At 37.2% G+C, this 25,339-nt stretch overlaps 1 protein-coding gene across 8 annotated transcripts in view; it reads left to right on the top strand.

Moving 5' to 3' along the window:
* Positions 1-22,065, top strand: part of Znf280c (zinc finger protein 280C) — a 76,013-nt gene extending 53,948 nt beyond the window's left edge. For 5 of the 8 annotated variants that reach the window (XM_063246410.1, XM_063246414.1, XM_063246409.1 and 2 more), the window contains 4 exons: positions 4,992-5,054; positions 8,002-8,120; positions 8,264-8,302; positions 8,929-22,065. In XM_063246410.1, the coding sequence (XP_063102480.1) occupies positions 4,992-5,054; positions 8,002-8,120; positions 8,264-8,302; positions 8,929-9,035 (328 nt within the window). In that variant the 3' untranslated portion in view covers positions 9,036-22,065. Of the gene's footprint in view, positions 1-4,991; positions 5,055-8,001; positions 8,121-8,263; positions 8,303-8,424 lie in introns of all 8 variants that reach the window. The other 3 variants (XM_063246416.1, XM_063246415.1, XM_063246413.1) reach the window with 2 other exon arrangements.
* Positions 22,066-25,339: the final 3,274 nt, after the last annotated feature.

The raw sequence follows: 25,339 nt of genomic DNA, 5'->3' as shown, positions 1-25,339 counted from the left end.
TTAAAATCCAAACCATAAAACCATCTCTTTTTTTAATTTAAAGGAAGAAAAAAAGAAAAAAGGTAGAATAATACAGAATTCAAAAATAATAACATCATAAAATCACTAGTTGATATATTACATATTATCTTAAAAATACTTGTTAAAGTTACAAAATCAAAGCATAAAAAGTGGCTGCACACTCAAACATTGATAGTGCAAACCATTCTGTTCAGTGATCTAACAGAAATTTAGTAATACGGTCATCTATCTTACACACTTACACATACAGCATAACTCCATGCATTATCTGTCCTTCACTATCCCATTTTTCATAGACTCCCCAAATGTCTTGTTAGAGCCTCTGATGCTATTCTGTCCTTAGGCATTCTCAATATACTCCAGGCTTTCTTATGAGTTCCAAACCTCCAGTTTTATCCTGTGCATTGAGCTCTTACTCATTATGAACCTCATAAAAAATTGAAAACACATACTTCTCTCTAAAAGCTTTGTTGGGTCCCTTTGTTTTTCCTCTACTTCAGTAGTACCATGTTTCCCTTATTCACTCAAGCAATAACTCCACTGAATGGTTCACTTCACTCCTACCTCTCCTCCCAGTGGGAGCTTTTTCTCATAGACTTGAACTCGGTATGTATAAAAGCTTCATTTTCTGTGAGGTTGATAACCTTTATTCTCAGCCTATATAGACTCTGTTGCTAGAATATATGCCCCCAAAATGATTAATTTTCAAATGATAGCTTCTCAGTATTGAGTATCTAAGGTGGCTTTCTTTTGTTGTTGTTTTGTCGTTGGGTATTTTTTTTGTTTTGTTTTTTTTTGTTGTTATTTGTTTTTGAGATAAGGTCTTGTTCTATTTGTAGTTTAGGCTGCCTTTGAGTATACTATGTAGCCTAGGCTGGCTTGGAACTTAACTGTAGTCCTCCTAAAAGTACCTCACAAATGCTGGGATTATTGGTGAGTATCACCATGCCCAGCTTCCTTATTCTTGATTACTCCCTAGAATGCCCCCTCCTTTATTCTAGGTTGACTTTCCTTGAAATATCTACTCATCACAGCAATTCTTGGGATTATCTCTTTGAGTTATGTAACACCCAGTTATTCTGCCTTATGTAAGTCTGTATTATCTCCTTTAGAGCAAAGTTCTTTGCATTTACCATGGCACCTATTCTGAGGATACTTTCTTGGGATTATAGCTAGCCAAAATCTTTCCTTTTACTATGTATATATACTGTTTTAGTTGCTTTCTCGTTGTGGAAATATAACAGCCAGTACCCACAATTTAAAGGACGAAAGGTTTATTTTGACTCAGTTTGTAGACATTTCAGTCCATAATCAACTAGTTCCAAAGGGAGTGGGGTGGCAGAGGAGAAATAGTTCATGGTAGGCAGGAAGCAGAGCAGCATCAAAGGAGAAGAAAGGCTTCATATCTATACCCTCTCAAGCCATGCCCACAGTGACCCACCTCTTCCTACTAGGCTTCACCTCCCAACATCACACTCAGCTGTAAGTTCATCAATGGACTAATCCAGTATCACATACCTATGATGCAATTAGCTCTCAAAACCCCACCTATGATGGCTTGAGCCTTTGGGGATATCTAGATATAAGCCATATCATTCCACCCCTGGCTCCCAAAAGATGGATGCACATTCCATAAAGCAAAGGGCATTTAATTCATCTGTAAGAGTTGCCAAAGTCCTAACAGTTGCAGCATCGCCAAAAAGTCCAAGTTCAAATTCTCCTCTGAAATATAAAGCAGCCTCTTAGCTGTGAACCTCTGTAAAAGTGGAAAGAAAGTTAAATACTTCCAACATACAATGGCACAAGATAAATATTCCAGTTCCAAAAGATATAATGGGGGGGCTGGGGATTTAGCTCAGTGGCACAAGCACCTGCCTGGGAAATGTGAGATCGTGAGTTTGATTCCTGGTCCCCCCCACAAAGAAAAAGAGTCAATGGGGGGAAACGTACCAAAGCAAAGTCAAAATCCAGAATGGTAACCATTAAATCCCCATACAGTTCCAGGTCCAGCATCAGGACAATCTTTGACAAGATGTGAACACCAAAGAACTTGGGTGGCCCACCCCTGTAACATGGCTAGTGGCCCTCATGGCCTTTTTCTTAGGCCAGCTTTGCTGACTCCTTGCAGCTTTTCTCAGATGATCATATGTTCTGGCTTTTCCAACCTTCTGGGGTAGCCACTTTCAAATTCACTAACTTCACACACTGCCCTCTGGGGACCACTGCCTGGCCTCCCGGGCTTTCTGGCGGAATCTGGATGGAAGCCTCCATTGCCTTACAACTCTTGTATTCTGCATTTGCCTAAAAATAGCACCAAGTGGATGTGGCTGTGTTTTACTGCCAGCTGGAGCGTTAACCAGGCTTCCTTCTGTCTTTGTTGTAGGGATATAGGGTCAAGTTCCTGGATTGCTGAGTGCTATGGAACGTGAACCCAATCCAGGGGAATAAATTCCCTAGGCCTCCACCATTATGGATCATAGTGCCCGAGGCTCTCCTCAAAAGATAGTCTTTACAATTTTGAGGCTGCAAAGGGCTTCTGACCCTCTTTTCTATTGTGTTATTCTGAAGTACTTAGGTTTTTAATGCTAATCTTTTCAGAACCCCAGTTTTTTGCTCCATCTTTGCAGGTCACATCATTACTAGAGCTTCCTTTCTGGCCAAACTCAAAACTGTTTAAATCATTCTGCTGAGTCATTTGTTCTTATTTCTCAAAGTAGATCTGGCTAAACGCTCCCAATAGTAGCCATGTCACTGCCTGAATATTAGACTGCCTTGAAATTTCTTCTACACGCTATTGCCTTTAATCTTAGCGTCTCCAGAAATGTCTCTGGGCATGGGCAAAATGCACGCAAATTTTTAACTGGAGCAAAATGCACATGGCCCAACGTCCATTTGCCAATGGAGTCCTTCCCAACAGAAACCCCCGAGCCTCGTCTTTACTGGTGGCTCTACTCTTAGAATTCTGGGCTTCTGAGCTCTGACCAGAATCTCCCATCAAGCTCACTTTACAGCATTCTGGGGCTGTTTCTTCAGCCTGCATTTCCAAACCATTCCAAATTCTTTATACAAACCACTTCCAAAAGCTTCTGAACCACATGATCTGGTAACATTAATTATAGCATGTGATTCTACTTCTCTGATACCAAAATCTATCTTAATTGCTTTCTCACTGCTGAGACACAATGTTCAATACCCACAATTTAAAGGAGAGATTTATTTTTGGTTCAGTTTGTAGAAGTTTCGGTTCATAACCAGCATGCCCCATGGCAAGCAGGAAGGAAAGCACTATGAGGAGGGAAGGAAGGGTGTGTGTGTGTGTGTGTGTGTGTGTGTGTGTGTGTGTACACGTACATATACATACATATATTTTTCCAGGCCACACCCACAGTTACCTTCCACTTCCTACCAGGTTTAACCTCCCAACTTCACACCTAGCTGTAAACCCATCAGTGAACTGATCAAGTATCACACACCCATGATCCAGCCACTTCCCAAAAGCCCCACATATGACTGCATGAGGCTTTGGCAAGACATCTAGATATAAACCAAAACATATAATATGCTGGTGATGATTACCTTGTGTCCAAGAATACCTATTGACCTGGTTTGTGTGTTGGCCTGTTTGGGTCTTTTAGCACAAGGTAAGACAACTTTTGCTGGGTGTGGTAGCACATGCCCGTAATCCCAGTACTGCAGAAGCTGAAAGCAGGAGGATTGCCACAAATTTGAAGTCAGTCTGAACTACACAGTGAGACTTTGTATCAAAAAAAATGACTTGTACTTCTCAAGCTTTATCTTGTGTAAGAGTTGCTAAAAAAAGTTTACTGAAACAGATTTTTAGACTTTACTGCCAGAGATTTATTCAGTAAATTTGCAGTGAAGCCTGAGAGCTATATTTCTAATAAATTCTAAGATAACACTAATGCTGCTGGTCCATGAACCACAGTGTTAGTGATATCATGCTGGGCTAATCCTGTCTGGCTTTCTAACACAGGAGAGATTTCCTTGTCAGTTTAAAAGGGAGTGTGAAAACTGTCACCACTGACTGGAAAGTTTGGTTTGTTTTTGGTTCTTTGTATGGGAGAAGTATTATTGGATCTCATGAACTCTGCTCTTTTTAATTTACTTTCTTTAAAAGTTCTAGCAATTGCAAAAGACTCTTTCAATGCTTTGCTTTATTTGATGTTAAACAATGGTATATAGATCAAAAAACAGTTACTTCCAGGATGACTGTTTATCTGCTCTTCCCAAGTCTGTTGACATTAGAAAATAATTAATAATTCTTCATAGGAATTTCTGTTATAGCAAACCACATTAGCAAATATCTTACATTTTACTTTTAATGATTGAAAGTTTAATTTGCTCTTTGCATTTTTAACTCTTTGAGTATTCTCTTATAGTGGTGAACTACTGAACATGTAACAGTGTTCTCAGGGAAATACTCATTTTACAGCAGGTAAAATGGAATGTAAAATAATGTAAAATATAACTGAAATGGCTTAGTCCATGTAAGCTGCTATAGTAAAATATCATAAACTTGAGTGGCTGTTAAACAACAGAAATTTATTTCTCACAGTTCTAGAAGCTGAGAAGGCCAAGGTCAAGGTGCCAGCAGATACAGGTCTCTGGTGAGAGACAATTCCTGACAGCCAACCCCTTTTCACTGTATCTCCACCTGGTGGAAGGGAAATCTAGCTCTATGGGGTCTCTTTTATAAGGGCACTAACACCATTCATGAAAGTTTTACCCTCATGACATAATTACTCCACAAAAACCCAAAAGGTTGTACCTTCTAATGCCATCACCTTGAGGTTAGGATTTTACCATATGAATTTGTGGGGGGACATTGTGTTTATTAAGAAAGATTCACAATCTTTTATTCAAAACTAAGGTTAAACATGGAGTTGATGTGTAGTCATGAAATCAGTCTGACTTTATGTATACTAAAATCTTTTCTTTTATTTCTCCAGCTCTCATACCACCCACCCAAATAAAAAGTTTTATATTTTTAAGAAGCAATCAGGAACTTCCAGGTAACCAGTTGATCTTGTTCTACTTTTTGTACTGAAAAATTATAGTAACTTTTAAAACGTTGCTACTAGGGTATGAAATGAAGTATATAACTTACTGTTCCCAAAAATTGTTAATATTTCTAATGACATTGAAAATTAACTTTCATTACACCACACATCTAATTCACAATCTGCTATACATTATGGATTATTTTACATTCTTCTGGTTCCTTTTGATTGCGTCTTCTTTGGTTTAATTATTTTGCTTATATTATGAACATTTCCCAGGCGTTGAATAGTGCCTGGCATATACATAAGAGGCACTCAGTAAGTATTTGAGTAAGTTAATATGTATATTGAAAACAACATGAGTATGATATTAGACCAACTGCTTATAAGTGGAGGAAAGTTTGATTCTATTTTTTAAAACATTACTGAATTTTTTAAACATTACTGAATTTTAAGATTTCGAAACAAATCTATATTAAGTGTTTACTGAAGAAATTTTAAATTCTTAAGATTTTTATTTGATTTTTACTTGTCAAGCTCAATTGTGTCTTTGCTTTTTTAAATTAATTATATGATTTTAAAGATTTCAGATGTTCCTCAGTTTGGGTGAGTCTCAAATTAAAAAGAAAATTGATGAATTTCTTACAGGTAGAACCTAGCATATTTATACTCCTGTAGAATGGTATTTTTGTAATTGCTATTTTATTTAAATGAAATGTCCATTCTTTAGCTATTTATTGTACAGTTGTCATGTCAGGTCTTTTACAGCTCACAGTGATGCAGAGGAAAGCTTGGTGCCAGTCTTCAAGAAATATACAGTTTGTTGGCAAGATAATAATGTGAACATTAGTAACTGCAGTATACATAGAGATTTGTAACAAGTAAAATGAGATTTGCTAATTTCAAAGGGAAGAGAAGTTTCTAGATGTTAGAGACACAGAGGCATTCTAGTTGAAAGTAATATGCATGAAGGCACAGAAAGGAAAAAGCAACAGGTTTTTCTGAGTCATAGTGAATAACCACTAATATACTTAGGATCAACACAAAGTCCATATAAGATCAAAATCTGGGGCTGGGGATTTAGCTCAATGGCATAAGCACCTGCCTTGCAAGCAGGTGGTTGTGAGTTCAATCCCCAGTACTGATAAAAAATTTTAAAAAGTTAAAAAAAAAGATAAAAGATCAAAATCTGGGATAATAGTTCTTCGCTTACATTTTTTGAGTCATTTATAACAATTCCAGGAAGTTTAGACTTACTTTTAATTTGGAAGACTTTGGGGAAACTACTGATGTTTTGCATAGAATCAAGGATACCATAGATGGGATTAGGAGCCAAGTATGATGGTGCACACCTGTGACCCCAGTACTCTGGGAGGCTGAGGGAAGAGGATCAAAACTTGGAACCCAACCTGGGCAAGTTAGCAAGACTCTCAAAAAGGGGGTAGGGATGTAGCTCACTACAAATACCTTGAGTTCAATCTGTAATACCAATATGACCAACAAAAAATTAAAAAGATGAAAGCTAAGCATGGTGGCACACACATATAATCCCAGCACTCAAGAGGCTGAGGCAGGAGTATCACCATGAGTTTGAGGCAAGCCTGATCTACATGTGAGACTATCTCAAACAAAAAATCCATTTGGAGGAGTATATAAAGTAAGCTACATGAGGCACAGACTGTTCAAGACTATTGTAGTATTAAGACTAATTAACTGGTAATTAGTAACTCAGATTATCTGGGAATCTGAGTAATTCTTGAAAATAACTATGCAAAATTAAAACCTTTGTTAGGTTCCTACCACCTTGTTTTGAAAGCCTATATTGTTACTGTTTGGAAGTTTTTTATCATTTACTTGTCTCTTGTCTCTTGTTTTTTCCTCTTTAAAATAAAATAAATAAAAATAATTAAGAATGACCTTGGTTAAGGTAGTCAAGTCACATCAGATCATGTTTCAGAACTTGGCTTTGGAATCAGAGGTTCAGTTTCAAACCCATTGCTGTCCTTGGTAGATTACTAAATTTGATCCTCTACAGAAAAGTGATAATTATAGTACCTACTTTGGATGTTAGATTTAGATCAAATGATACATGTCTAAAACCCTTAGGCTGGTTAGGCATGATAGTGCACACCTGCAATCCCAGCACTCGGGAGACTGAAGAATCACCACGAATTTGAGGCTAGCATAGGCTATATAGTGAGTTTAAGGCCAGCTTGAACTACATGGCGAGAATGTCTCAAAAAAGAAAGGAGAGAAAGAGATCAGACAGGAGGCATGATTTTTTTGAGAAGAAAACACCCAGTTTTGGTTTTCTAAAGGTGTTTTGATGTGATGACTAACAGCTTGGTATAAATATAAAACAGGCTGTAAGCCTAGAGCTACAGAAGAGAAGTCAATCAAAGGTGTACTACAGATCTTTATTCCTGTACAGGTGAGGTATTGCAGTTTCAGACCCTTCTCTCATGAACTTCAGAAGGATCTTAATTTTGTCCTGACTTAAATAAGATTTAGACTATAGCCTACATGTATCTTTTTTGTTTGCTATTGTACCCACAATACATAGTAGTATAGTGTATGTAAAGAAAATCCTCAGTGAAATTACATTTCTATATTTGAATGAATGATAGATCCTTGCATTACAAATAGGCAAAGAAATGGAAATATTGGAATTTGAACAAGTTATTCAAGTTGTTAGTTGAGCCAAGGCTGTGCTTTAAGTCTCTCAATGCCAAACTTTTAGCAACGAATTGAAAGGAACTAAAAGGCACTGAATGTTAGCATGATCTAGACTTGACTCTGACATTTTCTAGAGAATCATTTGAGATGCATCAGGTTTCTAGAACAAAAGTGATAGTTGTGGCACATAAAATCAAGTTATTACATAAATAATAATTACTGAATTTGTATAGGGATTGCCACATAATATAAGGTCCTTCTCACTATCTTCTTTTCTTCACAGGGGCATTACTCTAGTGTGCCTTAACTGTGATTTCCTAACTGATTCTTCTGGCTTAGACCTCATGGCTAAACATTTAAGTCAACGTAAAACTCATACTTGCCAAGTTGTAATAGAGAATGGTATGTGTATATACTTATGCTACTTTGAATTTGATATTCCAGTATTTTTGATCAGCTACAGTATAGGGGATTATGCATTAAGTCAGTAGTCTCACTCTTCACGTATTCTGTTTTAAATGTAAAAACCCTTCTTGTTATTACAGTTTCTGAAAGTACCTCAACTTCTGAACCCACTTCTCAGAGTAAGTTTTTTTCATTCAGTGCATTTTACTTTGGTGGATTTTAGCACTGTTACAATTTTTATTGTATCTTTAATAGAAATGAAAAATATTAAAGTATTTTGTTTTTGTTTTTGTTTTTAAAGCTGCTTGTTGAAATAGATTCCTGCTCTATGGAGCTCGTGCAACCTGGTGCAAGACAAGTTGGAATTTCCTAAGTTCAAAGTTCTGAAGTGTTTTCTTACACAAAGGCAGTTTCCTAAGTTCAAAGTTCTGGAGTGTTTTCTCACATGAAGGCGGTTAACAAAGTTCATGATACTAGGTCTTACTCAGCTCTTTCAGCTTTCAGATGGCACGAGAATCTTATTCCACCTTATCTTTGTGTCAGGATAACATATCTTAACATGTTTTTTTTTCTCCAGTTAGCTCTCTCCAAAATTACCTTTTGTTGCTATGGTCTTTTCTTGCTTTGCTTAAAATAATTTTTCTCTGCTGTACTTGCCTTCAGAATATTACATTCCAAATGACATGGCTGTTCGTCTGTTACTGTCTGTTTTCTTAATTTCTTATGAGTCTTATATTTTTAGGTCAGGTATCTGTTTTTCCCCTCATTCCTTGTCTGTCATTGTTCTATTTTTCATATTTTTCAGATGCAGAAGCAACACAGAAATTTCAAAAAATGTCCAGTGTACTCCTGGACAGTGTCCCCCTTCGATGGACACAACTGATGCCTGTTCTCTCTTTCCAAGGAATGTGAATTATTTGACTGTGAAACCTCTTATAGTTTGTGGCCTTAAGAAATCAGATCGTGGGAAGAGTCTCTTCCTATCTGACTGGCCTCCCTTAAGGCTAATGCTGATTTGGCCAGAAATGACCTCAAGGCCCACTAAATTGAGCACAAATTCTTTCTGGGGTCTTTTGGTTCTTGATCTTAAGCTTATGGGTTGATTCTTACCAAGAAAAGCCCATCAGATAGATCAGTGCTTCAACACCTGAGTTTTGAAGCCCAATCATTTTGGCTGCTGCCCTTTAATCTTCCTCTAGTATGCATGCAGTCTAAGAAGTATAAAAATTCTGGGTATGTAGGATACCAAGATTACTTTCATGTTCTTGGAAAAACAAACTTTATAAAATTACAGTTCCAAAGTAACAGTTATTTGTACTGTCATTTAAAGTTTTATTCAGTATTAATTCTAGGAGTTTTCAGTAATACTAATAATAAAATTTTTAATTTTGAAAAAATGTCATTAAATTCTGGTGGCTTGAGCTTATGCTGTTTTTCATCAGATTTACAAATGTCCATTTTGTTGTCTATTTTTGTACTGTTCTCTTTAAAGCTTTTGTTTCTTTTGTTTTTGTTGAGAACTATAAGAAATTTCTTTAAAATTCTACACAAACTTCATGTAGCTACCTACAGGTAGCTTCTTAATTTAGTACTTGTTCAGATTATTAATCATTACTTATTCTGTCTCTATTGGAACTTCATTAACATCTTAGGGATTGTGGTTTGATTGACATTAAAGAATTGGCAAAAAAATGTTTTTAAAGACCTTAACATAAGTCTTAAAGTTACCTTTTTGTTCACCTAGTAAATAATATCTTCTTAGCCATTAATGTAATTCCTTTGGATAAAGATAATATATTCAAAAATATTGGGACCAAAAAATGCACTTGTTTCTTGCCCATATATATAGATGTATATTTTTTTTAATTTGGCGTTTGTTTATTTTGGTTACACTGAATATAGATTTACCGAACAGTTTTTGATGTTACTTATTTTTTTAATAAAATTTGTATTGTTAAAGGCCTTGTGAATTATTTCTAATAAATAACTTCGCATAAAAGCTATAATTTTATCATACAACTCAAAGCATTACTTTGCTTTTCACTTGGAAGCCTGATTGATTGGCCTGCGCCCTGAGAACTTTTATCTATTGAATGTATCTTGTACTTTTTCCTTTTTACTCTAAATTCAAAGTTTAGCTGAATGTAGTGGTGCCAGCTTGTAATCTCAGTTCTTGGGAAGCTAATGCAGTAGGATCACCGTAAGTTCGAGGCCATTCTGGCCTACGTAGTGAGTTTAAGTTCTTCCTGAGCTATATAGTGAGACCCTGACTCAAAAAAAAATCAAAATCAATTAATCAAATCAGAACTTCACAAATGTACTTTGAGCATTGAAAACCAGCTTCAGTGCTCACTTGTTCTATAATATACTTCTTTACTTTAGAATCAACAGTTAAATCCACTAGTTTGAATTTTCCAGACTGATTTCTGCAATAAATGATTTTCCAGAATACCTAAAAAGTGGCTTGTTTTATGGTAATGGAGTTGGTGGTACTCTAATGTTTATTCTCATATTTGTCTCTTAAGATGTTTTGTTGTCATCTTTCCACTCAATATTTAAACTTTTATTGTTATAAAATATAACATAAAATTTGCCATTTTACCCATTTTCAAGTGTATAACTTAACATTAATGGCTTCATTTTGTTTGTTCATTTGTTTTCCCCATAAATAGTATCTTTGCATTCTTCACATTTCTGTTTTTTGAGACAGTAGCCATGTAGCCCAGGCTGGGCTCCAACTCACAGCAATCTTCCTGCCTCAGCCTTGCAAGCGCTGCGATTATAGGAGTCTGCCACCATACCCAGCTGCTTTTTTGCATTTTAAACATAGATTTTATTTTTATTTATGATGTTTTCACTGCCTCTCTCGTTGTTCAGAAATGATAAACAAGAGCTGAATGTGGTGGCACATATCACACAAGGCTGAGGCAAGATTGTGACTTTGAGATTATCCTGGGCAATATAGTGAAAGATCATACAAACCTATAATCCTAGTACTCCAGCAATTGAGGCAGGAGGATTGTGAGTTCAAGCCTAGTCTGGAGAATTTAGCAAAAGACTGGGTATGGTGATGCATGGATATAACTCCAGCACACAGAAGGCTAAAACAGAAAGATTTTGGCAAGTTTTAGGCCAGTTTGAACTGCATAGTGAGACAATATCGCAAAAAAAGGGCTAGGATTATAGCTTAATGTGAAAGCCCTGGGTTCAATCACAAATTAAAAGAGAAAAACACATTCTTGTTATATTAGTATTTTAGGTAAGGCTGCAGTTTTATGTTCTTTCATAGGATTGTATTTCTACAGTATGTATCGGGGTTTTGTTTGTTTGATGGGTTTTTTTTTTTTTTTTTAGACAAAATCTACTATGTAACCCAGGCTAGCCTTGAACTCACTACATAGCCCAGGCTGGTCTCGATCTCATGGTAATCCCTCCTGCCTTACCCTCCAGAGTGCTGGGATTACAGGCATGTGCCACCATGCTCAGCATGTATTGGATTATTTTTCTATGACTATGCTACACTAAAAGTTCTATCAGTGATGCTGAGCCTGTGGCATGCATGCCACAACCAGCTGTTTATCATAGAAAGCTCCAGAAGGTTTACCGTCACTGTTCTTTGTACTGTGGTGTCATTTTTGTTTTACAGTGTTTAAAACATTTCAGGTAGTCAGTATTAGGCTGTGTTATTTTTTTAATTTTTTTTTAAGAAGCACAAATTTCAAAGCAAGACCACCAGAGCTCTTCACTTATCATATTGTGTCTTGTTTTCTTCCAAATAGTTGTCCATATCTTCACACACAGTGAATACATACTGAAAAATATAGTACTCAACTGATCAGAACAGGATGATGAAGGTATTTTAGGTCTTCAAGACCAGACAATACAGGTGTCAACAATGGCTGCCATAGTGTCTCTCGTTCTCTTTGAAATAGCTGTCCATATCTTTAAATATGTTGAAATTAAAAGAAAATAGACTAATAGCACTTTAAACAGAATAATAGTATTGCTAGGTTTTATATCATGATGCTACAGAATTGCACTCGGTACCTTAGTGTGTCTTTTTCTTCAAAGTATCTGTTCCTTACATCATGCATTATATAATCTGTACCCATAAACTGTCTAGAAGTTCTACCCATGCTTGAATTTCTACATGTATACCTATCCTTTCTGTATTATAGGGAGAAAAGCAGATAAAAACAAGACAACAAAACAAATTCCTAGAAAAACATGAAGTGAAAAAACAAAACCACAATACTAGATGATATGCTTTCTCGTTATTTTCAATACAGTTGTCTATCATCAGGCATAATATAATTGAACATAGCACTACATAGCAATATTAATAAAAACACAACATTGGAGACATTGTAGGACTTCAAAATCAGTTAATCAAACCAGAATGAGTATCATATTGCATCTTGTCATCTTCAGAGTAGTAGTTGCCTCTACTCTTAGAATTGATACTATCAAGCATACCAAATTCAAATAAAATCAGTCAAGACAAAATAGCAGTCTAACCAGATTCAAATTAGATCATTCATAGTAAGACAATGTAAGTAATACAGGGCTTCAGTTTAAGTTAATAGGGAATTAAGGATAGTTATATCCTGCTATTTTTGGGAGAGCTGTCTGCCCTCAAATCTAATACAAGTAGACAAACTGGAACAGAATAAAATCAAACTAAACAGTGATAAGACTAATGTGGCTTTTAAATACTGATACACTATTGCTAATGTCCTCTGCCTTCTTTTTTTAAGACAATTCCTCCACTTTCCCTTTCTCAGGTACTTTGTACATTTGGGGTCCCACTAACTCCTTTAGTTTTTAGATTGGGGGGAAACCCGCTATCTACCTAAGTGGTACTGAACCTTTTTACCCCTGAGTGTGATCTTGAGCTGTATTCCTTTACCTACTAAAACCTCAGTTTTCCTTCTTTATAGCTGAGTAGTTCTCCATTGCACAAAAGTGTCGTGACTTTCTAACCTATCTGCAGCTGCTGGACGAGCTGTCCCTATTTCTCTCTGGTTCCATAGAGCATCGTTTTCTCATCTTTGACTTTTGGTTTATTAATCATTTTTCAGGTTGATTATATTTCCTATTCAGAGCATTTCGATGGACCCTATCTCCTGATCTGCTCTGCTTGTGTTTCTATTTGTTAGTGTATCAAGGCCATCTATGTTAGAAATTATAGCCAACTTTCTCTGCCTCATCTCTGCTATTTTATTTTTCTATTATTTATCCACTTTTCTCCTTCATTCCACTGTCTGCCCCATTCATTGAGGCCTCTCTGCCACTGTTGCTGGAATCCTGGTATTTTTTTCTCTCTCTCTAGAATGTCCTTCAGTATTTTTTTTAGGGTTGGGATGGTGGCCATGAACTCCCACAGTTCCTCCTTGTCTTGGAAACATCTTTTTTTCTCAATTAATTTTGAGAGTTTTTCAGGGTACGTCAATCTGGGTTGGAAGTTGTTTTCTTTCGGGGTTTGGAATACTTCATTCCAAGCTCTTCTTGAATTGATAGTTTGTGTCAAGAAGTTTGTCGTGATTTTGATGAGTTTTCCTTTATTGATGATCTGTCTCTTTTCTCTGACCACTTTTAATATTCTATTCTAGTGATGAATTTCTGGGATCTTGATTATTATATGTCTGGTGTAGATCTGATTTGGTTGTAGCTGTCTGGAATTCTGTATGCCTCATTTATCTGGATATCTTATGCTTGGGAAGTTTTCCTTTTAGCCTTTGTAATTCATTTGTGGTTACTCCTGCTTTTTTGCTCACATTTTTTATTATTAAGTTATAGATTCTCTTGTCATCTTCTAGCCTTTGCATTGTTACTTCTTGGTTCCCTGTTTTTAAGAGATCTTTTGTTTCACAATCACACATTGCAAATCTATCTTCAAGTTTTTAAAGTCTAGTTTCAAGGAATTTTGACAGCTTTCAATGGAATCTTGTCTCATTTGAATTAGAAGTTCAGTTTTAAGTTCATCTATGAGGTCACGAAAATATTTCTTTATTCTGCTGATGCTATAGCTGATATTGCATGATTACTGCCCTCGATCTCTTCTGTATTTACTTCCCCTGGACTTATTTTCCCTGGGTCAGCAGCTGGAGGCTTTTTCTTATTTCTTTCTCTTGCCATGTTTCTGGTTTCTTTTAGACAGGTGTATGGTGAAGGTCTCAGGCCCTTTCCATATTTCCAAGGTTTTTCTGAAGCATGCTGGCTAGAGGATTGTTGCCCTCTCCAATTTACTGTTATCTGAGGTGCATGCAGGGACGATGTGGGCTGGCCCCTCTATGAGCTAGTCAACCAGCGAATGTTAGTCTGTGCCATGTGGATGTCACAGGTTCGGGACAGTTTCGTCCCTGGCTGGGACATGACCCAGCCCAACTAGAGGTGTGACCCAGTCCAAGCAGGTCCCACAAGTCCTCTTGAGTCCACTGAGGTTCCTGGTTCAGGCCCATCCTGCCCAACTCCAATATGTCATCCAGCTGGTCATCCCTTCCATGGGACCAAATTCCTAGCACCACAGATTAATGCAACTCTCCACATTGGTTCTGCTCTCCATTGCACTGCATCCTCCCGCCAAGAGCCCTGGGCTCACCAACCCACAATTTCAGTGGCTGTGACTTCAGCATGACCATGAATCATCCAACTCCAAGGTGCACCCAGCACAGCGTGGGACCAGCCCCAGTGAGCGTCTGGTTCCAGCCTTTCATCCATGTTTTCCTTCCTTTTTTTATTTCTTTTTCCTCAGTTTCTTCCTGGATTATGAGAATCCCTCTCCTTTCTTCTGGTCTTCTCCATGGTGTTAAATTCTAGCATCTTGAATTGTTTTTCTCAGAGAGGCTCTCTACCCTGCTACCTATCAAGCCGCTATGTTCAGACCCTCTAGGCTTTGTTATTATAGGCAAATTATTTGAGTAGTTTTAGCTTGTCACTGATCCCTCTACCTTCAGGCTCTTGTAAGTAGTTCTTTCATATGATTCAGAAATAGCCAACTCCTAAATACTTGTGCCTTTTGCTTTAGCTGAAAGAAGGTATGATTGACTCAGTTCCAGTCCATCATCATTATTAGAAAAACAACCACTAAACTACAGAGGTTTAGATTTTTCTTGCCCTGTGTACTTGACAGAACACCTTTTTGACCTCACTTAGTCAAAGGTAGGCCTCCCTTAGAAGACGTCACTTGAGTAAAGACCTGAAGGAGGTAAGAAAGTGATCCATTATCACAGGGGCATTCCAGAAAAAGACAACAAATAAGAAGCCTCCACAGTGGAAATCTGAACCCTCATACACTGCTGGTGTAAATGTAAAATATTTCAACCATCATAAAGTTTGGCAGTTATTCAAAACGTTATGTAAAGAATTACCACGTGACATTATAATTCACTCCTGGGCGTGTATCCAAAAGAGTTCAAAGCAGAGACCCATACTTGTACATGCTTATAGAAGCACTATTCAAAATTGCCAAAAGATAGCAACAGCTCAAATGTTATTCACAGATAAAGCTTTGAGTAAGTTATGGTATGCCTGGTGGAATATTGCTTAGCCATAAAAAGGAATGGAATACTGATAATACTACATACAACATTTGTGGAGTTCTTAAACATGCTGAGTGAAAGTAAAAGTCACAAAAAGATATATGATCCCATTTATATGAAAGATCCAGAATAGGCTGATTCTCAGAGAAAAGGCAAATGAGTTGTTTCTAGTAGCTGTGAGGAGAGGGAATGGGATGCATTCCAAATGGGTATGGGATTTTATTCTAAAGCAAAAAACTGCTTTGGAACTAGTTACAGATGGTTGCACAATATTGTAAATGTACTACCATTAAATTGTTTAAGATGATTAATTTTATGTGAATCTCATCACTTTTTAAAAATTTAAACTAGTGATATGAAGGAAACATCCTTATTCTAATGAAAATCTACAGCTAACGTAAGAAAAAGAGGCTCATGGCTTAAGAAACAAAACTGATAGGGCTTGTAGTAGAGTTGGGGTGTAGAAGCTGACAGGAGATTGGGTCTGGGAAGTCATGTGGACTGTAGTGTACAGGCTTATGGACAATGGTAATGATTTGGGTTTTATTCTGTTTTGTTTTGTTTTTTTTACCGGTAACAGGGATTGAACTCATGACCACACGCTTGCAAGGGAGGCACTTATGCCGTTGAGCTAAATCCCCAGCCCCTGGGTTTTATTCTGGAATAAAAAGTCATTATAGATTTGTTTGTTTGTTTGAGACAGAGTTTCACTATGTAGTACAGGCTGACTTTGAACTTGCTTACGTAGCCAGGACTGATTTTGAACTCATGGTGTTCCTCTTGCCTCAGCTTGTGAATGCTGGGATTACAGACATGCACCACCACACCTGGCATTAATAGATTTTGAATAGAGTTAATTTATAATTTAATAAATTCAGGATTATTCCACCTGCTGTCTTGAAACAAGCAACCTAGAGCAAAATCAAGATATCACAAGCTTTGTAATAATGCAGATGGGAGATTGTTATGGTTTGTGCCTCGGTGTACTCCCCAAAGCCTCATGCAGTCATAGATGAGGCTTTTCAGAAGTGGGGAGAAGCAGGATGTATCATTACTAAATTAGTTCACTGATTGGTTCGGCATAGTTCTGAGTATGGATAATGGGAAGGCCTACCCTGGATGTGGGTGCTGCCCGCCCTAAAGGCACATAGCCTGGATAGACTATAAGGGACAGAAGGCTGCTGCCTTCACTTGCTGCTTCATTACTGGCTGCCTTCTACCTGTCCTCCTTTGCTATGGACTGTTTCTCCTGTGATGCCCCTCTGCCATGCCACCCTGCCTTGCAGCCACCCGATTATGGACTGAAACCTCTACAAACTGAGCCAACATAAACCTTTCTTCCTTTAACTTTAGGTGTTGAGTATTTTGTCTCATTGATCAGAAAAGTAATTTCAGACAAGAGTTGATGGGTTAGTTTAGGATAGTGAGAGTATAAAGGATAAGAGGCTCAATTTGGGCTGTGTATTGGAGGTTGAGCCAATAGAACGATTGTTTCAATGTAAAGTGTGAGAAAATGTTAAATGATAGCATGGTCACTAGTCTGAGAACTGGAAAGGTGGTGTTGATACTGAGATGGAGAAGACTAAAAAATAGTTTGGGAGGAGATGAAGACTTTGGATTTGGGACATGTTTGAGATGTCCATTCAGTAACCAGATAGGAATATCATAACCATTCAGATACATAAGAACTGAAGGAAGCGCTACAAGCTGTCAAAATTTATTTTTTATGTCATAAGACTATGAGATCACTAAGAGAGAAAGGATGACGTTCAGACACTTGAGTTCTGGGATATTCAGATGTAAGAGGCTGATAAAACAAGAACTCAGCAGTGGAGACTGAGAAGTGGCAGTCTCCTGGAAGACTAAGGGAGTAGCTGTGGCCTTGAAACTTCAGGTACCCTATTTGTAAAAAAAGGTGGATGCTGACTTGTTCGAGAGTTCTGACATTTCCTGATTTTCTTGGCTATACCTAAATATCACTTACAAATTTTCTTAGGAGAAAATTCAGAATGGTAATGATTTCTAGTGTATACATATGTGCATTTATGTATATGTCAAAATGCACTGTACACTTTAAATTTATAATATTTATTTGTTAATTATTCCTCAGTAGAGTTGGAAGAAAACCGTGCCATTTAAGATTTCAGTAGCAGGGGCGGGGGATTTAGCTCAGCGGCATAAGTGCCTTCCTTGCAAGTATGCGGTCCTGAGTTTGATCCCTGGTACTGATAAAAACAAAACAGACCAAAAAAAAAAAAGATTTCAGTAGCAGAAACAGACTCAACACTGAGAAAATGGAATATCCCGATTGCTCCCAGACACAGTTATAAGACTGCATGCAGTCTTATAATAATGATACTATTTTGTTTCTGTAATAGGAAGTATCTAGGTCTTGAACTAATACCCACAATTTGTAAATAGGGAACATAGAGCAGTAGTGTGTGCTTAGTATTCAGAAGGCTTTGTGTTCAATTCCCATTCCCAGTACAAAAAAAAAGACTGAAAAGACAGGCCCCCATGGTCAAATAAATTTAGGGAATGCTAAACTGAAGCTAAGTAAAGTAATTATTTAGTATAATGTATTTTTATGCTATATTCAGTCTATGATTCTTTAAGAGAAATTCAGAGACTTAGGGAAGATCCTCTCCAATTGCAACATTAACCCATAGAGAATATTGATTTATAATAATCATTCTAATCATATTTTCTGAATTTGAAAGTAAGTAGGTGGTGTGTTAAGATGGCTTTCTAGATATTACATTCACACTCATCAATCTGAAATATGTAACTGGAGGATAACAATATAAATTGTCATATTTTTAAATGTTTTCTTGTAAAGAGAATGAAACCAAATCAAAACAATAAAGCCCATCAAAACAAAACAGTGAAAATGATACAGAACTTCAAAACAGGATAGTAGGAAATCAACAGTGGTTACCATAATGTCTCTTGTTATCTTCAAAATTGCTGACTATACCATCAGACATAATAAAATTTTTAAAAAACAGATCATTAAAGAAAACAAACAACAATATTGGATTCAAAAACAAGACAGAAGGAAATCTCCCACAGGCGCTATACTGCATACTCTTATCCTCTAAATAAATGCTGGGACTACTGGCTTTAGGCCTACAAAGTCAATTAAACAATACAAGAATTGAGATGGTTTTGTACTTCAGTTGCTATCAACTCAACCTATGATAACTCCGAATCAGCCGATTGCTTGGGTTGAGGGCTCTTGTCTCCTAGCCTGTGTGCTGGCCGGCTCATGGGAAGGGCAAGTTGGCATCTTGTGTCTCTTCCCATCCCTGCATGGCTGCTGCTGGCTCATGTGAAGGATAAATTGGCTTTCTCTTCCTCTTCCCTCCCATGGTTGCCCCTGGCTCACAGGAAGGGTGAATTGACTTGTTCCTTTTTCCTGTCCCACATGGCTGCATTTTCATATTTTTACAAGTTCTATCAGGAAAATATGTCCATTATTGTTTGTAAAGATCTAAAAAATACATGACTGAGAGAAACTAAAACATTTGTCCTAAAGGGCATAGTCACTTTACATGATTTGAAACTCAAGAAGCTTCAGACTAGGCTGGAGTATAGCTCAGTGGTAGTGTGTGTGTTTGCAATATGTGCAAAGCTTTGGATTCATTCCCCAGTATCACATGTATAAAAAAGAGCTTCCGACTCTTTTTTTTTTTTTTTTTGTCTTTTTCCTGGTACCGGGGATCGAACTCACAACTGCCTGCTTGCAAGGCAGGTGCTTATACTGCTGAGCTAAATCCCCAGCCCCGAGCTTCAGACTCTTAGGTCTCACTGCTTCTATAAGTCGTTAAGCTTAGCCTATTAATGTATCCACTTAAGTAATTTTCTCAGAACTATTAACTTTTTGACATATTTTGTAGAATTTTTTATTCTGTAAAGTTTTACTTCCTATTCAAACAGCTTTGAAATACCTTTGGAACTAGGATTCCAAGATGCAATACCTGACTATTGAGTAGAACCTTTCTGTGCCCCCCCCCCCCCGCTTGGTATCGGGAATTGAACTTGGGACCTTGCGCTTACCAGGCAGGTGCATATTCCCACCTTAAAGGGACAGTGCAGTACATTGTTTAAGAGTTCAGGCTCAGCCATGTGTGGTGGCACACACCTGTTATAATACTCAAGGGCTAAGGCAGAAGGATCACCACAATTTTCAGGCCACTTCAGACTATGTAGTGAGCTCAAGACCAGCCTGAACAACATAGCAAGACCCTGTCTCATAAAAAACAAAGAACACAAGTTGTTAGGTCGAAATTCCTCCCCTATGAGTGACTTGCTTGTGAGTCTGGGTTTACGTGAGAAATGCAAGTAACAGTATCTACACACAATGTTAGGGAATTAGGCAAGATACTATAAGTATATACCACGTAGAACAGTGATTAGCATGGGTCATCATTGAAGCACATAGCAATAAATGTAGGCATGCCATCAGATGCCTTTTTCGTTTTAGGTATCTTTTTTGTTGAATGTCTTTTCTATTGCTTTTTGTTTCACATCTTTTTTTATTAAGGCACGTTAGCTTTATAGATTAATGGATTTCTTTTTTTTTTTTTTTTTGTCTTTTTCCTTTTTATCGGTACCAGGGATCAAACTCACAACTGCCTGCTTGCAAGGCAGGCGCTTATGCCGCTGAACTAAATCTCCAGCCCCAGATTAATGGATTTCATCTGCCAGAATTATGCATACTTTGATCATGTTCAACCCTCACTACCCCTTTGTCCTACCTTTCCCCTTGGTTTCATATTTTTTGGATGTCCATGTCAGTATATCTTGGTCATCTCCACTCCCCTCTTACCTACCCTTATGCCTCTTCCACTTGCCCTTTATTCCCCTTCCTATTGTTTATTAATAGTCTCCATTCTACTTTCTTGGCATCTTTTTAGATTCCACACATTAGAGCATGCAATATTTGTCTTTTTGTGTCTGGCTTATTTTGCTCAACAATAGTGATCTCCAGATCTGCCCATTTTCCTGCAAATAACAAATTTTGTTCTCTCAATAGATGACTAATACTTTGTTGTTTATATATATTTTTTCATTTGTCTGTTGACAGGTCTTAGACTGGTTTCCTTTATTGTTGTGAATTGTACCACAATAAACATGGGTATGCGAGTATCTGTATACTATGCTGAGTTTAATTTCTTTGGGTATATACTAAGGAGTAGTATAGCTGGATGAAATGGTAGTTCTGTTTTGAGTTTTTTGAGAAATCTCTGTGTGGGCTATACTAATTTACATTCCCTCCAGCAATGTAGAAGGGTACATTTTCCTTTAAATCTTCAACAGCATTTTTTTAAGGCAAGGTCTTGCTATGTAGCCAGCCTGGCCTAGAATTCACAGTAATCCTCCTGCCTCAGCCTCCCAAGTGCTAGGACTTGTTCTTGTTTGTTCATTTGTTTTCTTGTGTGTGTATTCTTGAAGATAGCCATTGTGACTGGACTGAGATGCAATTTCAATGTAGTTTTGATTTGCATTTCCCTAACAGCTAAAGATGTTGACCATGTTTTCATATGTGTACTTATTGGTTATTTATAAGAGAAGTATCTGTTCAATTGCCATTAGATTTTTGATGTTTCAAGGTCACTAGACTTGGTTGCTGTCATTTTTGATTTTTTAAACAGAATCTTGCTATGTAGTCCAGATTGGCCTCAAACTCACAATCCTCTATCCTCAGCCTCTTGAGTTCTGAGAATATAGATATGCATCATCAAACCCAACTTAGACTTGTAGTTTTAGAGAATGTCTATTGCACCTATGTAAATTTTAGTCATACCTTTTGTAAATAGTGTTGGGTATTTCCCTAAATTATATAGCGTTATATTTAACTATTCCCATGTTTTACCTCATATTCATACTTCTTTGATCTTTCTTTTTGTGTGTGTGCCAGAGATTGAACGCATGACCTTGCACTTTCCAGGAAAGTGCTTATGTCACTGAACTAAATCCCCAGCCCATACATCTTTGATCTTAAGATTCCTTTGAATATTTAAGTTCTTGTCATTTTGACCACCTAGAAGAGTTTCGTGCCATCAACAAACTCGAAGAGGCTATTATGTATCTCTCTTGCTGTTTTTAATTCACACTGAAAGATAATGGTTTATGTACACCACTGTGATATATGGTATTGTAAAGAGAATATAGTCTTCAAATGAAAGTCCTAGGTTTAAATCTTGGTCCTGTGTCTAACTAACTGTGCCACCTTGAAAATTATCTGGACTTGTCTACTATTAGCTTTCTCATCAGTGAAGTTATCATTCTTGGTAATTCCCTTGCAAGTTGGCGATAAGGAATGTATGTGTGTGTATATAAATTTGACACTGGCACGACAAAAAGTTGACAATAAATGATGCCGCTGTTACTGTTACTCTTGGAGCTGCTCCAGCTGTGTTACTATTTTTATTTCTATTGCTGCTGTTACTACTATCACTACTACTGAGAAGAGACCCTCGACACTGTACATCACTGGCATCTTCTCATTGATGGTTTTAGTGGCAGTCTGTCAGCACTGTCATTATTCATAATTTTGGATTATAGTTCCAAGGTCTTGGACTATATCCCTTCAAACTGCTACGTGAAAGAGATTTTGTCACAGTGCTTCAATTACATGCAGTATGATTTTGTAATGTTGGAAATTAGTATGGCTCTGCTTTTCTTGTCTTATAACTATGAAATGACACTGGCTTGAACATCAGTGTAGGATCCTGTCTTCTGTGGAGGAAAATGTTCCTTTTGTGCTTAGAGAATTTCTTCTTTAAAAGAAACTTTTTTGTTCATTATTATCAGGAATTCACTTCTAGAAATCTTGACTAGTTATCCAATACTATTAATTTAATGAAAGCATATAATAACAATAGTAAAGTGACCTTTTGTGAGACTTTGAAACTATTAAAAATACTTTGCTTTCTCACAGTTTAGCAATATTGTCACTTAGTATTTTTATTTATTTATTTGGTACTAGGGATTGAACTCATGGCCTCGCCAGGTAGGTGTTTACACCACTGTGCTAAGTCCCTGGCTCCCTGTCAGTCAATTAAATTATTCTCTTCTCTTTAATTTTCATTGTCTCTCTGTCCCCAGTATATCTACCTAAATAGATACATTGTATTAAAGACTAGATGAAACTTTAAGTTGTGCAAAGTCCTTTATTTCTGATAAAATGTTGGAAATAGGTATAATAAGCCAGGCATAGTGGCACATGCCTGTAATCTCAGAACTTGGGAGGCCAAGGCAGGAGGATCTCTGTGAGCTTGAGGCCAACCTGGGCTATATAGTGAGTTCAAAACCAGACTGAACTACATAGTCCGATCTTGTCTCAAACAGACAAATAAAAAGAATGAGATATGTCTACTTGGCAAATCTTTAGAGCCTCAGAACATACAAGAATTCTTGGTAAATCTTTAGATACCTCAAGCTCAGAAAACTAAGCTAATCAGTTAAGCAGCTTATTAATTATATCAAATGTCTTAAAGGTCAAAATTTGAAGTAGGTTTTTTTTTTTTTTAACTGGGGATCAAACTTATGGCCTCACGCTTAATAGACAGGTGCTTATGCCACTGAGCTAAATCCCCAGTTGTTGAAGTAGCTTTAAAAGTTTATTTTGTTCTCTTAGTAACTTGCAAATGGCTCTATGGTTAATTTATCCCAATTCTTAATAGTTTAACAGAAATATGTATTGAGGAACACATTGTTCTAAAAACTAAATAAATGGGGACAGCCTAAATGACCTTCGATTTTTATGTGTTCCTAATACCCTTTATATCAGGGGAATTTAATAAAAACTACAAATGTTACCCATAAACTACATTTCGCTTATTTAAGTCTTCCCCAAAAATCCTATAAAATTATTTTCAATCTTACTTTACAGACAACAACAATAAGGTACCTGGTAATTCTGAAAATAAGTGGTATCAAGAAATAATGACTTGTTCAGGTTACAAAAGCATCATTTTTCCAGCCCTAATTTTAATCAAAGCAGAACACTTTTTAAAAGTTTTAATTGTTACATCTGGGTGTGGTGGTACACGCCTGGAATCCCAGTATTCAGGAGGATCCTTGCAAGTTTGAGACCACCCTGAGCTACAAAGTGAGCTCAAGATCAGCCTGAACTGCATAGGGAGACCCTGTCTCAAAAAGACAAAAAAAGTTTCAATTGTTAAGAGACAACTAGTTCCTAGACTTCACATCCCCTTTCTGTCCCTTCTCCTTGAAAGAGTTTGAACCTCAGGTGTCTACTCAGCTCCCCACCCACAAAATTGTGGGCCTAAGCCTGACCTGACAGTGATTACACCAGAGGAAGTCCTGGCATCTGCCAGGAGCAACAACTGTTATCTATTCCACTGTTTATCCTCAGTAAAGCAGAGGTAGGCCATTAGCATTGGGCCCAGAAACACATCCTCCTCTCAATATTGAGAGAAGGGGCTGGGGATTTAGCTCAGCAGGCATAAGTGCCTGCCTTACAAGTATGTGGTTGTGAGTTCGATTCCCGGTACCGATAAAAAAGAAAAAGATGAAAAAAATATTGAGAGAAATAGAAACTAGCATTGTGGTTCAGGCTGTGCAGTTAGAGCTGCTTCTACCCTGCTCTAACACTTTGCAGCCACGTGGCACTGGGCAAGATGCTTGTATCATTTTATGCCTCAGGCTATTGTGAAGTCCGAAGTTTAAGTATGACAGCCCATGTTAAGCCCATGAGAGTACTTAGTGCATAATAGACAGTGAATGTTAGCTGCCACTAATAACTTGTCATTATTTCAGTTAGAGACATAAAAAATCTAGGCGTCATCCTGAAGAAGTGCCATCTCAAAATGTGCCAAACTATTGATTATTTTAAGCTGAAATCACTTGAGGTACTATAACTTCAGAAAGGGCTATTTGGCCTGTGTTTTCTTATGTGCAATAGGCCATAAAGATTATTTGGGAAGGGATATCCTTCACATACCATTGTTGGAAAACACCTAGCCTTGGTCGCCAGGCACCAACTGGTCATTAGGGCTGCAGCAAACCTGAATAAACAAACTCTTTGATGTAACTCTTCAAGAAGCTTTCATACCATACCTCATATCTCTTAGTGACACTCCTAGAATTTACTGCCCTACTAGATAGCCATTTGTCCTGCTATTCCTTCACAATATTTATTGTCATTTGCCTAAAAAAAATAAAAGCATTATGCTTTGGTCATTTCTTCAGATTTTAGCCTCTTGTGAATAGCTTCTGTACATGTAAAATTAATCAAACTCCTACACTTTTCTCTTGTTATTCAGCTCTTATTTTAACTAGTCCTAGATCCAGCCAGAGAGCCCATGTGAGAACTAAGAAGGGTAGACATCTCTCCCCTGCAGTCTGATAACATCTTAGACATTCACTGGTTTCCCTAGAAAGACAGCAACACATAGGGGTAGCTTCCTTCTATGTGAAGCAAGAATATCCACTGGGATTGGTGGGTAAGGCTTAATTAAATGTTTTCTTTTTTTTTTCTTTCTTATTTTATTCATTCATTTCTTTATTTGGTACTGGGAATCAAACTCAGGACCTTGCACTTGCGAGACAGGGGCTGTGCTGCTAAGCTATATTCCCAGCCAAAAGCAGATTTCTTTCTTTTTTTTTTTTTTTTTTGTCTTTTTCCTTTTTACTGGTACCAGG

The sequence above is a fragment of the Cavia porcellus genome, unplaced genomic scaffold (genome assembly GCF_034190915.1).
Source record: "Cavia porcellus strain 051 isolate PalLab524CR breed Dunkin Hartley unplaced genomic scaffold, mCavPor4.1 scaffold_3, whole genome shotgun sequence".
NCBI lineage: Eukaryota > Metazoa > Chordata > Mammalia > Rodentia > Caviidae > Cavia > Cavia porcellus.
Note: the sequence above shows the minus strand (reverse complement) of the source record. Positions and strands in the feature narration are given on the sequence as shown.